This window comes from Solanum pennellii, chromosome 4 (genome assembly GCF_001406875.1).
Source record: "Solanum pennellii chromosome 4, SPENNV200".
In the NCBI taxonomy this organism is placed as follows: domain Eukaryota; kingdom Viridiplantae; phylum Streptophyta; class Magnoliopsida; order Solanales; family Solanaceae; genus Solanum; species Solanum pennellii.
The window spans coordinates 3,992,860-4,006,978 of record NC_028640.1 but is presented as its reverse complement, the minus strand read 5'-3'; the positions used below and the strand labels follow the sequence as shown (position 1 = coordinate 4,006,978).

The 14,119-nt window shown below is 32.3% G+C and overlaps 1 protein-coding gene across 3 annotated transcripts; it reads left to right on the top strand.

The window, feature by feature from the left end:
- The first annotated feature begins 448 nt into the window (after positions 1–448).
- On the top strand, positions 449–9,410 carry LOC107017794 (2-oxoglutarate dehydrogenase, mitochondrial-like). 3 transcript variants are annotated; one of them, XM_015218058.2, is made up of 10 exons: positions 449–599; positions 1,787–1,958; positions 2,521–4,174; positions 4,390–4,616; positions 4,703–5,035; positions 6,996–7,242; positions 7,824–7,952; positions 8,033–8,248; positions 8,534–8,657; positions 8,757–9,410. In XM_015218058.2, the coding sequence occupies exons 3-10, from the start codon at positions 2,627–2,629 to the stop codon at positions 8,993–8,995; spliced, it is 3,063 nt and encodes a 1,020-aa protein (XP_015073544.1). In that variant the 5' UTR covers positions 449–599; positions 1,787–1,958; positions 2,521–2,626; the 3' UTR covers positions 8,996–9,410. The 3 variants fall into 3 exon arrangements, with proteins under 3 accessions (XP_015073544.1, XP_015073545.1, XP_015073546.1); XM_015218059.2 differs by lacking the exon at positions 1,787–1,958 and having other exon boundaries at positions 450–599; XM_015218060.2 differs by lacking the exons at positions 449–599; positions 1,787–1,958 and adding an exon at positions 601–678.
- The last annotated feature ends 4,709 nt before the right edge of the window (positions 9,411–14,119 follow it).

Below are 14,119 nucleotides of genomic sequence, written 5' to 3'. Positions count from 1 at the left end.
ATAAAATGTGCTGTGCCTTTGACAAGTATTGGTTTCCAGATCACACCTGTGGCTTAACACGCACAGGAAAAGACCATTTACATGGGGCAGTTTATTTTGAAAAAGATGGATATTATATAAAAAAAAATTAAATTATTTTTGACTAATCAAAATTAAATTTATAATATAATAATAATATTAAAAAATAAAAGTCAAACCATAATAAATAAAACCAATACATTACACAAGTCTTCGATCCCTCCCTATTAACTTATATATTAAAACTTTAAAAGTAAAAAATTATTCGTATCGAGTATTTATATTTTTAATGAGTTAGAGGTTTATTAAAAATAATAATTTTGAATAATGAATTATCTTTATTGTATTATATAAAATATATTTTATTCATAATTATTATTATAATAATTTTTTCTTTTTAACTGTCCAAAAATTATATTTTGCAGGGAATAATGGTGACTGGTGAGGTTCGAGAAGAGATGGAAAAAGTATTGTTAAAATATTAAATGCTGATTGCTCAACTTTGAACGTGGCTTCGTCCACTCTCTAGAAAGTCATTATATTCGCTTCGCTCAACCCGTAAAACTTGTTAACTCTTCAAGGTATTTTTCGAATCTTCTTCTATATTTTCACTTTCAGTTCATTAATTTCAATGCTGCTCATAATTTGCTACAATTCAGTGTAAGTTTTGTTCGATTTCAGTTTTTTAATTGTGATTTTTTACTGTTAAATCTGCTTTTTCAGCTTTTTTTTTTTGGATATTAGAGTTTTAGATCATTTTCGATGATGTGATTCAATGTAAGGTCTGTTCGATTTGAATTATTTGATTTCGAATTTATCTGTAGTTTTTTTTTTTTCTATTTTTTTTTTTTGGAGATTAGAGTTTTAGATCATTTTCAATGCTGCTGGTAATTTTTTTTTTGTTAAAATTTGTAATTATGATTCAGTGTAAGCTCTGTTCGATTTGAATTATTTGATTGTGAAATTTTACTGGAAAATTTGCTTTTTCCAGTTAGTTTGTTTTGGAGATTAGAGTTTTAGATCATGTTTATTGTTGCTCGTAAGTTTTTTTTTTTTTTAAAAATAATTATGTCTGTTCGATTTGAATTTTGTGATTTGGAAATTATGCTGTAGAATCTGGTTTTTCTAGTTAGTTTTAGTCTTCTTTGGGAGATTAGAGTTTTAGATCCTGTATCGTTTGAAGGAGGACTGCTGGATCATGATTTTTTCTGCTTTATAGGACTGGTGCTTAAAACTTTATCTTACCGCATTCTTATGCTACATGATTTTCTATGTTCTTATGTATTTTCATTTTCCAGTGATTATTTTCAATGCTGCTTGTAATTTTTTACAATTTAGTGTGATTTCAAAATTTTGCTTAAAATCTGCTTTTTCCAGTTAGTTTTTGTCTTTACTGTAAAATCTGTTCTTTTTTTTTCCAGTTAGGTTTGGTTGTTTGTAGAGAATAGAATTTTTGATCCTTCAGCATTTAAATTGCAATTGCAGGAAGACTGCTGGATGGTAAAATTTTGTTTTTATAGAAGTAGTGCTTAAAACTTCAACTTACTGCATCTAATGTTGCATATATTTACTATATTCTCATGCATTTTTGTTTTCAGTTAATTGTTCTCAATGCTACTCTTAATTTCTTACAATTTTTTGTAAGCTCCATTCGAGTTGAATTATATGATGTTGAAATTTTGCTGCAAAATCTGCTTTTCCGTGTTAGATTTGGTCGTTTTTGGATATTAGGATTTTCGATCCTTCAGTGTTTGAATTGCTTGTGCAGGAAGACTGCTGGATCGCAAAATTTGCTTTAATAGCTGTGGTGCTTAAAACTTTAAATGATGAAGGGATTTGTTTTCTACTAAAGCTAAACTATCAATTGACTGTCTGAATCCTCTACAAAATTTTCTTTTTTGATAGCCGCGGTTCTTGCATGCACCTTGACTACTTCCATGGTACCTGCTACCTCCCATTATTACCTGCTCTACCTATAAAGGCAGCTTAGACACTTGCGAAGAAATCACCTAGTGTTTTTGCTTCTTCTAAAGATTTGAACCTGAGTATCTTATGGTTATCAATCCAACTCTAAGCCAAACCCTTGGGTGCTAAATCCTGTATAATTATTGTGCTTCATTTGGGCACATTTCATGCTGATCCTTAAAGCTAAACTATTCAAATTATTCAACCAAGGAAACCTCAATCCCAAACTAGTTGGATTGGATGTATGAATCCTTGGTTATCGTTTTTCTCTATTCTGGCTTATTTTATTCGCTAAATGTCCAAAGCTGAACTATTTTATCAATCAGCCACACCTCAATACCAGACTAGTTGCCGTTGGCATATGAATCCTCAATAACAATTTTGGGCTATGCAGGCCCATTTATCCTAATACTGCAAACTAGACTGTGGAGGCTACTTACATTCTAGTAATTGATTTTGAATGTTGATTAGTATCTGTCTCTTTGCTGCTGTTCCATTTGAATTATTGATTATTTTATTTCCTGTTATTCTTACTAGGTTATTTCTCAAGGTATAATGATTGTGTGTTGAAGTTTTATTCGTTGAGGGTTTATCGATACTTTTGAAGACTTTTAAATTCGATTTGAGGGCTTGATTTACAGAAATGGCATGGTTTAGAGCTGGGTCTAGTGTGGCAAAGCTTGCCATTAGAAGGGCTGTGTCTCAGGGTGGTTCTTATGTGCCAAGAACTCGCATTATTCCATCACAGAGTAGATATTTTCATACCACAGTTTTCAGGCCAAAAGCTCAAGCTGCACCAGTCCCGAGGCCTGTACCACTTTCTAAGTTGACTGATAGCTTCTTAGATGGCACTAGCAGTGTCTACCTTGAAGAGCTTCAGCGTGCTTGGGAGCAAGATCCAAGTAGTGTAGATGAATCTTGGGACAACTTTTTCAGGAATTTTACTGGCCTAGCTGCCACATCACCTGGGATTTCTGGCCAAACAATTCAAGAAAGCATGAATCTTCTGTTGCTTGTTAGAGCTTATCAGGTTAATGGTCATTTAAAAGCCAAATTAGACCCATTGGATTTGGAGGAGAGGGATATCCCCGATGTTTTGGATCCAGTATCATATGGGTTCACTGAAGCTGATCTGGACCGGGAGTTCTTCCTTGGTGTTTGGAGGATGGCTGGTTTCTTGTCTGAGAATCGCCCCGTGCAAACCTTGAGGGCGATTTTGACAAGGCTTGAGCAGGCTTATTGTGGCAGCATTGGTTTTGAGTACATGCACATTTCTGATCGTGATAAATGTAATTGGTTGAGAGAACGAATTGAAACTCCTACACCCAGGGAGTACAACCGCGAACGACGTGAAGTTATTCTTGACCGGTTGATGTGGAGTACTCAGTTTGAGAACTTCTTAGCCACCAAGTGGGTGGCAGCCAAGAGATTTGGGCTTGAAGGTTGTGAGACTTTGATTCCTGGCATGAAGGAGATGTTCGACAGGTCAGCAGATCTGGGAGTTGAGAGCATAGTAATTGGGATGCCACATAGAGGTAGATTAAATGTTTTAGGTAATGTTGTTCGAAAGCCACTAAGGCAAATTTTTAGTGAGTTCACCGGTGGTACAAAACCTGCGGATGGAGCTGGTTATGTGGGAACTGGTGATGTCAAGTATCACTTGGGAACTTCTTATGATCGCCCTACTAGGGGTGGTAAGAGAATTCATCTATCATTAGTTGCAAATCCAAGTCACTTGGAAGCTGTGGACCCAGTTGTTATTGGAAAAACTAGAGCAAAGCAATATTATTCTAATGATGTGGATAGAACAAAGAATATGGGTATTTTGCTCCATGGTGATGGTAGCTTTGCTGGACAAGGTGTTGTTTATGAGACATTGCATTTAAGTGCTCTTCCAAATTACACAACTGGTGGAACAATTCACATTGTAGTGAATAATCAAGTCGCCTTTACGACTGATCCAAAGGCTGGAAGATCTTCTCAATACTGCACTGATGTTGCCAAGGCTTTGAGTGCTCCAATTTTCCATGTCAATGGCGATGATGTCGAGGGCGTTGTTTATGCCTGTGAACTTGCTGCAGAATGGCGACAGACATTCCACTCAGATGTTGTGGTTGATATTGTCTGTTATCGTCGATTTGGTCACAATGAGATTGATGAACCATCCTTCACCCAGCCCAAGATGTATCAGGTTAGTTTATCTTGACGTTCCTTGTGCTTTATGCAGAGTTATATTCTTTTCCGATTTTTCGGCTGAAGTTACTCATTTACCTTCCAGTTTTAAGTTATAACTGATGCAATTGAACAGTATAAATATGTTTACCTTCTCTGCGATCCGACTGGGCTTCTTCTGTTCCTTTTGACTGCAGTCATAGCATAATATTTTGTTCTCAATTGTTGTTACAGGTCATCAGAAATCATCCTTCTTCATTGGAGATCTATCAAAACAAACTCCTACAACATGGTCAAGTGACAAAAGATGATGTGGAAAAAATACATAACAAGATCAATACAATCCTTAATGAGGAGTTTGTTGCTAGTAAAGACTATGTCCCTCAAAAAAGAGATTGGCTTTCAGCCTTTTGGTCTGGATTTAAGTCACCTGCACAGCTTTCACGTGTTCGAAACACTGGGTATGGCTATTACTTTTCATCTTTCTGTAACTAGTGTAATTTGAACCTTGAATTATGAGACTCAAATTAAAAACACTGGTTTGCAGTGTCAAACCTGAGATCTTGAAGGATGTCGGGAAAGCAATTACCTCCCTTCCAGACGATTTTAAGCCTCACAGAGCAGTAAAAAGGATTTTTGATGACCGTAAGAAAATGATTGAGACAGGGGAGGGCGTTGACTGGGCAGTGGGAGAAGCTCTTGCTTTTGCAACATTGCTTGTGGAAGGAAATCATGTTAGGTTGAGTGGTCAGGATGTTGAGAGAGGTACTTTCAGTCACAGACATTCTGTTATTCATGATCAGGAGACAGGGGCAAAGTACTGTCCTCTTGATCATGTTATGATGAACCAAAATGAAGAGATGTTCACCGTGAGTAACAGGTATATTCTGATGGTTGTTTGATTCATATCAGTGCTTGCAGTGTTTTATCATCGTTTATGTCAATTTCCATCTGGATATTTGTGTATGAAGTTGAATTTTAGTTTCTTTTTGATCCTGGTGATTGTATCTAGTTGTGGCGGGTAGATTGCCTCACTTTGTCTGTTGCGAAAAGAGAAGTGCTTTTGGATGCTTATGAGACTATACTGCAACTGATCTTTGATGTCATTACAATTTTTTTTTAATTTTTTAAAAAAATGGTAATTGTTTCTATTTCTGTAGAACAGTACATAGGTTGTATTGAAATCCGTATTTACATAAGGAACTCTAATAATACCGACCTATCCCTATAATGAGTCTTAAGACATCAATGATAGAGACGGTATCATTAGAGTAAATTTGATGACACCAAATGTCATTGCAAATTTTTTATCTGCCTAAGAACTTGATGAACATGCTGAACAATTGTAAGTGTTCAGAATGTTCCAACTAGCGCATTTGTAGCGAAGTACTTAACCTTTTGGAAATGACCTAACGATATATGTCTTTACCTTCTGAGCTCCAGTGCATTGAAGGTGAAAAGTGCAAAAATGCACCAACACCTGTTGCGCCTTAAAGCTAAGAAAATTCATTTATAGAAAAGTAGAAAATTCATTTATAGAAAAGTAGAAAATTCATTTATCAGAGAAGTGTAGAAAATTCATTTATAGAAAAGTAAAGCAATGTCATAGCAGTCTTCTGGATTCCTTCCACTGATTTTATTACTTAACTTTCTCACTCAATGTTTGCATGCTTTATTTCCACCTTTAATTGTTTTCCCATGATAAAGTCAATTAGTAGCTTCTGTAGAATCCTTTAACTGATTATATTTTCAGCCAGGGTCTTTTTTCTTGAGGTTTCCTTGGGACAACTTCTCTACCAGTCTTATTTATAAAGACCACATAAAATCAGAGAGAAGGAAACAAACCCAGCTTTTGCTCCCTCTTTCTAATAGAAAAGGCTTCCCTTCCCATTGTTGTAGTGACTTATAGGACTTCCATCAGTTTAGTCTATTTGGTTCTTGAGATGGTCGTCACTCCTCCTAGGACTGAAATAATAATCCCTGGCTGATGGGTTCACATCATCCGGTACTGTTAACCAACAGTCGTCCATTTAATGACATACTCTCAATAATCAATTCATTTATTTTCTTCATATTGCACGCTTGAACTATTTGTTATCTAAGATTTGAGTAACTACTAACTAATGCGAAGTGCCTATGAATTTATTCCATTATTGCAGCCATTAGTGTCAATAATTTAAGGATGTATTTAAGATTGATCTTCCTTAAGATAGTTGCATTCATTACCTTCTCCAAAAAAAAGATATCTGCAGTCATTTCAGCACAAGACCTTAATAGGATATAACCGATAGAGCACTGAATCTTTGGGGTCTAGCATATTAGTAGTTCAATTATACCTTTCTTGGCTTTTGGCAAGATCTGAGTTGAACGTATGTGTATATAATATACATTGGTATCTAAAAAAGGCCAGCACATAAATTATAAAGTAATTTCAATCGATATTTTGAAAATGAAGCATGTAAGCATATAACATTCAAAAGTAGAACAAGGGAATGCAGAGATCTAAGAACATAGTGATCAGTAGACTAACAGAACTAAAAATAGAATTGACCGAAAAACTAAACAAATCCTACAAAGTTTCTCATTAGCAGAATTCTGTTTATACTGGAAATTCCGTAAGCTTTTTTTCTTGTACAACCACCAAAAATAAATAAGGACTGACATGTTAGGATATTTAGATTATTCTTAAATCATTCAATTATACATTTTGAATGCCGACCCCAATTTGTTTAGGACTGAGGCGTAGTTGTTGTTTTTTATACATTTTATGGTTGTCTCAAATTGCCTGATATAAGGGCTGTAATATGACTCTTATGTATTGACCTTGTACTTCTGTGCAGTTCTCTTTCAGAGTTTGGAGTTCTTGGATTTGAACTGGGTTATTCCATGGAAAATCCAAATTCTTTGGTTCTTTGGGAAGCCCAATTTGGTGATTTCGCCAACGGGGCTCAAGTAATATTTGACCAGTTCTTGAGCAGTGGAGAGGCCAAGTGGTTGCGCCAGAGTGGGTTAGTTGTGCTTCTACCGCATGGTTATGATGGCCAGGGCCCTGAGCATTCCAGTGCACGTTTGGAACGTTTCCTCCAGGTACTATAGCTAATTACCATTTCCATTAAGGGAATCACTTCTTATTTAAAGACTTCCTCCTTCCTATTTGGTTAAGGAGCATTAGCCCAGTCACATGAAATGTATATGATTTGACATGCTAACATTCTCTGAGAAAGAAAAAAGATCAAAATGCAACAGGTCTAGGGCATGTGAATATAATGAAAGCAATCATTCCGTGATGCATACTAGATAGTAATAAGGTCCAAGTACATATACTACACAAAATTTGATGCATTTTGTATCCTTTAATCCTAGACAGTTTTGAAGAGCATTCTGTTTCGGTCTAACCTTCTTAATGGAATTGTTGCATCTTACACTGTTTGGTTACGAGATCTTTATCTGTCTTTTGCTAGTGATTAGCTACATGTTACTATGTTATTTAACCCTATGATACAATTTCAATTAGCCACATGTTGGAAAATGATGTTTGGGTTCTATATATCTTCTTCTCCAAAAGCAGGAAAGATCATCATTAATGAGCATGTGTTTCTTTGATAGTTCTAAAATATATTGTTACTTCTGTCCATTGCTTAATGTTACGCAATGATTTTTCATTGCAGATGAGTGATGATAACCCCTATGTCATTCCGGACATGGAACCTACATTAAGGAAACAGATTCAGGAATGTAACTTGCAGGTGGTGAATGTGACAACTCCTGCAAATTATTTCCATGTTCTCCGGCGTCAGGTATGTCGATTGCAAGTTTTTTTAATTTTTTTGAGCTCATACACATTTGTTTTTCTCATGAATTATTGTCACCTTCTCAGATTCATAGAGACTTCCGTAAACCTCTCATTGTAATGTCCCCAAAGAACTTGCTTCGTCACAAGGACTGCAAGTCAAACCTATCTGAGTTTGATGATGTCCAAGGCCACCCTGGTTTTGACAAACAAGGTACCAGGTTTAAGCGCTTAATAAAAGATCAGAATGACCACTCAGATCTTGAAGAGGATATCCGACGCCTGGTCCTTTGCTCCGGAAAGGTGGGTAATTAGTTTGTCGTATACTTGTATTTCCTCTTTAAGTTTGTCGATGTTCATGTCAGACACATATAGTTGATTTGTTTAGCATGTATAGAAGATTACATGACAGAAGTTAGATGGATAAAAAAATTTAGTTGTTGACTTGTTTCACTCATTTTTTATAAATAAAAGACTTTTAATGGATGTCCCTGAAAGGAGTAGGGACTGATGTGTTTTTGTTTGTTCATTGTTCATTTGTGCTCACAAGTTGCTAGCATTGAAGTATACTTTCATAACTTCTCCCAGGTCTACTATGAGCTTGATGAGGAGAGAAAGAAAGTTGAAGGGAAAGACGTTGCAATCTGTCGGGTGGAACAACTTTGTCCTTTCCCATATGACCTTGTTCAACGTGAATTGAAGCGCTACCCAAGTATGTTCTCTGAAATAGTCTTAAATTGTTCAGATTGCTAGTGTAATGTAATCTGTAATACTTGGTGTATTTGACATCATTTAATTGTCATGTTACCAGATGCAGAGATTGTTTGGTGCCAAGAAGAGCCAATGAACATGGGTGCATACCATTACATTGCACCACGTCTTTCTACTGCGATGAAAGCACTAAACAGAGGTAACGTAGACGACATAAAATATGTAGGCCGTGCTCCTTCTGCAGCCACAGCTACTGGTTTCTACCAAGTTCACGTGAAAGAACAGACCGAGCTTGTCCAGAAAGCCTTGCAACAGGATCCAATTAGTTCTCCAGTCTGAAGCTGAGCCTCTGGTGTATTTCTTTGCACAAAGTACCTAGATTGATGCTGAAATAAATCTTTCAACTCCACACACAGTATTTTAAGGGTGGAAGTTTTCATTCTTTGGGGAACAGGGAAAAATATTATTTGTCCTCCTTTTTTTAACTTAGAATTGTACAAATAAAATGTCAGAAACAAGTCTCTGTTCCTTCCTTTTTTATTCTTCCAAGAGAATGAAGTTCATGATTGGTGGTTTCGGAAAGTTTGCATACAACCTACCCTCACTAGACCCCTAATTTGTGAAATCATACGGGATATGTTTTTGTCGTTGTTATGTTTTACTTCAGACTTCACTTATGGAATCACACGGGGTATGTTGTGTTTCACTCCAGTTTATCATTGACCAATTTTAAAGAAAAAAAGAAAAGAATGAATGCTATACTTGTTCTTTAATTTGTACATCTTTTTTCAATTGCTTGTTACACTATGTTTGGATCATTGTTATCCATTGTATTTTATTGTATCGTTACTATACCTATAATATTTGTTTTGATTGTTACTTAAAGTGTATTGTACTGTATTGTTAAATTTTGTGGTTTCGTAATAATGGAAATCCCTATTTTATGGAACAACCAATTTGGTGTGTTCCTATTATTACTTAATTTCTTTTTTTCAATTATATTTTTACACAATATTTCAAAATACTATTTTACCCTTTACCTTAATTATTTAAACCTTGTCAAATCTGCTACCCTAGAATAATTAAGAATATTTAAGTAAATTTATAAATTACAATACAGTACGATACAATCAAATCAAACAATTAAAATGTTACTAAACAACAATAAACAATACAATTTAGCCAAACATTGTATCTACTATACAATACAGTACAATAGAGTACAATATAATATAATACATTATGAAACAATTGATAACAATGATCCAAACAAAGTGTTAGTATCTCCGAAGCTTGTATAATCTAATGTTTGTCATTACGAATAAAAGATGATGATTTTATTCTCTTTTCCTTTTTGTCAGTTGAAGCATATGATGCGCAACAGTAGTAGTGTAAAAGGGTACTTTGAAAATAGAAATTAGCTGATGCGGAATCAAGATTAGCAGTTTGGGGTTTTTAACTCAATTTTTGTTTAGGGTTCACATGTTAATATACATATATTTATTTAATTTTTTTAATATAAATATAACATTTACGAAAAAGTTAATAATTTCATTCAAATTCATGAACTCCCACCTATCTTCGCCTTTGAAAATTAAGTAATTTTTTCCAATTACAACATGGTGGAAAAAATGTGATAACTTAAGTGTGTTCGATTGTGGGGTTTCCAAAATACGTCTTTATTCCATTCTTGTAGCCCCCATCCCCACCACCCCATACTCTATTTTTACGTCACGTAACATTCATTTAGATTATACACAAATACTTTTAGAATAATATTTCCCGTACCCTTTACTTCTGTTAATTTCCTTTTTACTGATTTTTGAAATATGAATAACAATACAATAAAATAGACTTATAATTTATGATATTCATAATTTGATTTAATATTCTATATGATATCTCCCACAATATAATGATATATTTACATTGTGCGATCATATAATAGGTCACGAATATCATACAAGTGTTCAACAAAGCTAAAGAGTTAGAGGAATATGAAACTTATCCGAAACATGTTATTTTATTTGTTTTGTCTTTTTTAAAAGAATTATTAATTTATTAAACTTTAGTTAGGTGAGGAATGTTCGAGATAATTTCGTTTGATAGATACAATTTGCTTAATTACGTTTAATAGCTATAACTTTGTTAGATATTGATTTCTGTTTGTATATTTCTTTTGTCAATATACAAATAAGGTAAGTCTATATAAATTCTGTATTTATACATTACAAGTTTTTCAAAAACTCCTATTTGTATATTTCACTTGCCATAGAAATTTTTCAGAACTCGATTTGTATATATTTTTTTGTCAATATACAAACAAGGTAATTTATTATGATTTTTTCATAACTTATACAAAATAAAATGTGTCAACAAATCGTTTACAAATAGTTAGGGTAAGATATACAAAATCTTGATTTAGACAATTAGGGGCCGAATTATACAACTTATGAATTTATCAATTAGGAACCGAATAACAAATTTTAAGAAACAGTAACCGCGAATCATAATTATCTGAAACTGTAGCGATAGTACGTAATATACTATAAATGTTTGTCATTTATGTAATTTTTCCTTAAAGTATATATCCTCTTGAATTATTAGGGTAACTTTTTGAAAATTTTGCAATTACTAGTTTTGACGTAAGAAATCGATTTCTAAACTCTCTTATACAATATCATATGTCATACCAATTCAGTTATCGACATTAATTTGCATCAATCGTGTAATATATTTATACCATTATTGCATACAACTTTTTAAGTTAAGAAGGCAATAACTTAGTCACACCATACATGTAAAACCTATGGGGGGAACAAATAGAATTGCATCTATATTTGCAGCGTCACTTATGAAGAATAAAAAAAATAAAATGTCATCAAAGGATGAGGTGTATACCATTTACATTAAATAATAATAATAATAATAATAATAATAATAATAATAATAATAATAATAATATAGTATTCATCTTTAATTTTTAGCCCTATGTTTTCTATTCTTTTTTGTTGGATTCAATATTGGAAAGTGCTTTTTTTTGACATCCGTATAAGGCATGACTAATTTGAATTTATCTTACGAAAACTTCATTTCAAAAGGTAAAACGCTTTCATCAATTTTATATTAAGAGCTCGAGAGATCAAAAATGAAAAAGATACTTACGACTATATTATAATCCTTGATAAGATATTCTGGCCCACATTACATTTCTTGAACTATATATAAAAGTAAACTTATAATTTAGAGAGTTATTGTAATCTATTATATTTGTATATCGTTTTAAATAGAAGGAATTATTCCAAATAGATGTTCTAAATTGTATAACTAATATATAACTATATATACTAATTAAGAAAAGTAAATAACGAATCTAATCGATTATTTATTTTTATAAACATTGCATATGATTAGTTAGTAATTTCGAACCAATCAACTTTATATCTTAAATTAATTTGAATATATAATTAAAATTTTGAATAAACAATTTATCAATCTATTGTTATATTTTATTTATCTTGTAAAAATTTGAACTTTGAATATTCTATGATTGTGATAGTTTTAACTTTTAAGATGTTGGATTTAAGGTAGTATTAGTTTATTACATTTTTTAATTTGTTTTTTTTAATTTAGTACTTGATATTTATATTGGAGCCTGATTAAATTTGAATCATATGTTGTTAGGCTCATTTTGAGGGCAGTGCTTCCAACATAACTTAACTTTTTCTATTTTCATGGTTTAAATTTCAAATCTCAAATTAAAAATACGAAGAAATTTCGATTATCCTATCAACTCATGTTAATATTGCTTATTATACATATGCATATTATTTTTGAGAAAGTACTATTTTTACACATGCATTTCTTTTTTCCCAAGCAGCATCGCATGATCGATAGCCCCAATAAAGAATAAAAACTTATTCGCATCGATTAGATATTTATAACAAATTATATTAACTTATTATGATTAAGCATTTAACGAGCTAAGAATATATAAACTAATAATGATCAAAAGAAAAAAAATAATTCTGTGCATAAATACACGTTATGCATTTGTTGATTTAGTATAAAATTATGTACGATTATATTTTTACCTCTAAAAATATTTCCGTCATGACGGAGCTACAGGACGGAATGGGGTTTGGTTTCAAAAAATAATTACATTACAAGGTTAACTTTTTTTAAGGGATAAGGATACAAATACCTTCTAGATCATAATCGGAATTTCAACGACACATTTTAACTAAACTAAAGTCGTCCTATTATCCCCTTGATCCCATTTTTATGTAATGTAGTATACTTTTTGTTTTATGTGACATTCAAATATTTCTCATGCATCTCAACTGCATGAAGTCACAGAACGTGTTATGTAAACTAAAAAATGTATAAAATTACAAAAAAAATTTCGAGAAGGTAATAAAACCTTAGATAAGGTATGTCTTTGAAATTTATTCGTTATTTAATATGTTTTGAAACTCTAAATAAAATTTTTGACTTCGCTACCGATCTCAGATTGCGGTGAGTGCCTAAGTGAAAGGGATCTGACTAGGAACTCCAGATGATATGATGACTCAAAATTATTTATTTTGTTTGCCCACAGCTTTATATGCTCAAAATGTTACATTAATTTGTGTACTTGTTGGATGATGTCTATCTATTGATGAATATATTAAAATATACATTGTTTTATTATTTAGTTTCGCATTCGGTGTGTTCGATATATATTTATTTTAAAATTCTGAATGTGTTACATTTTTAATTATGAAGATTGTTTTTCTGATTTTCACACTATTAGTTAGAGTCGGATCAAGTATTTAAATTTTATGAGTTCAATTCTTCAAGTTTTAAGAATTGATCTATTTATATTTCTAAAATAATGGGTTCATCATATTTATTATTTATTATAATTTAATTTAGTGCATTTTAAGCATAAATTTATGCTTTATGTGAATGTATTCGATTCAGATGAACTCGTTGTCACTATTAGATCTATCTTCACTATTGTATTTAGTGTTTAAATGCGTATTGAGATTCGATTAATTCAAGTTCATACCACGTAAAATTCATTAAAAAAGAAAATACTCATTATTTTTTATATTCAAATAACTCGAAATCTCTCATTAAAATTATAAAAAAAGGAAAAAGTCTGAAATATATCCTAACTTTAATCGAAATTATTTGTAAAACTTTGAAAAGAACCTTTTACACCTGCACTATTTAATAGTGTATTTTAAAGGTATATATGTACCCACGTGAACATCATTGCTATTGTATCATTATAAATAGTAACATATCGTAATAACAATTTCGACCAAAATTAAAATATTTATCAAACTTTTTTCCCTTAAAAAATTATTTATCTTATCACAAATCCGAATTATAGTAAATTTTCCTCTTTTATCTCATCATAACAAGATAATATCAAAAATTGTACATCCTATGTAAAAGCACTTACCTAATTAT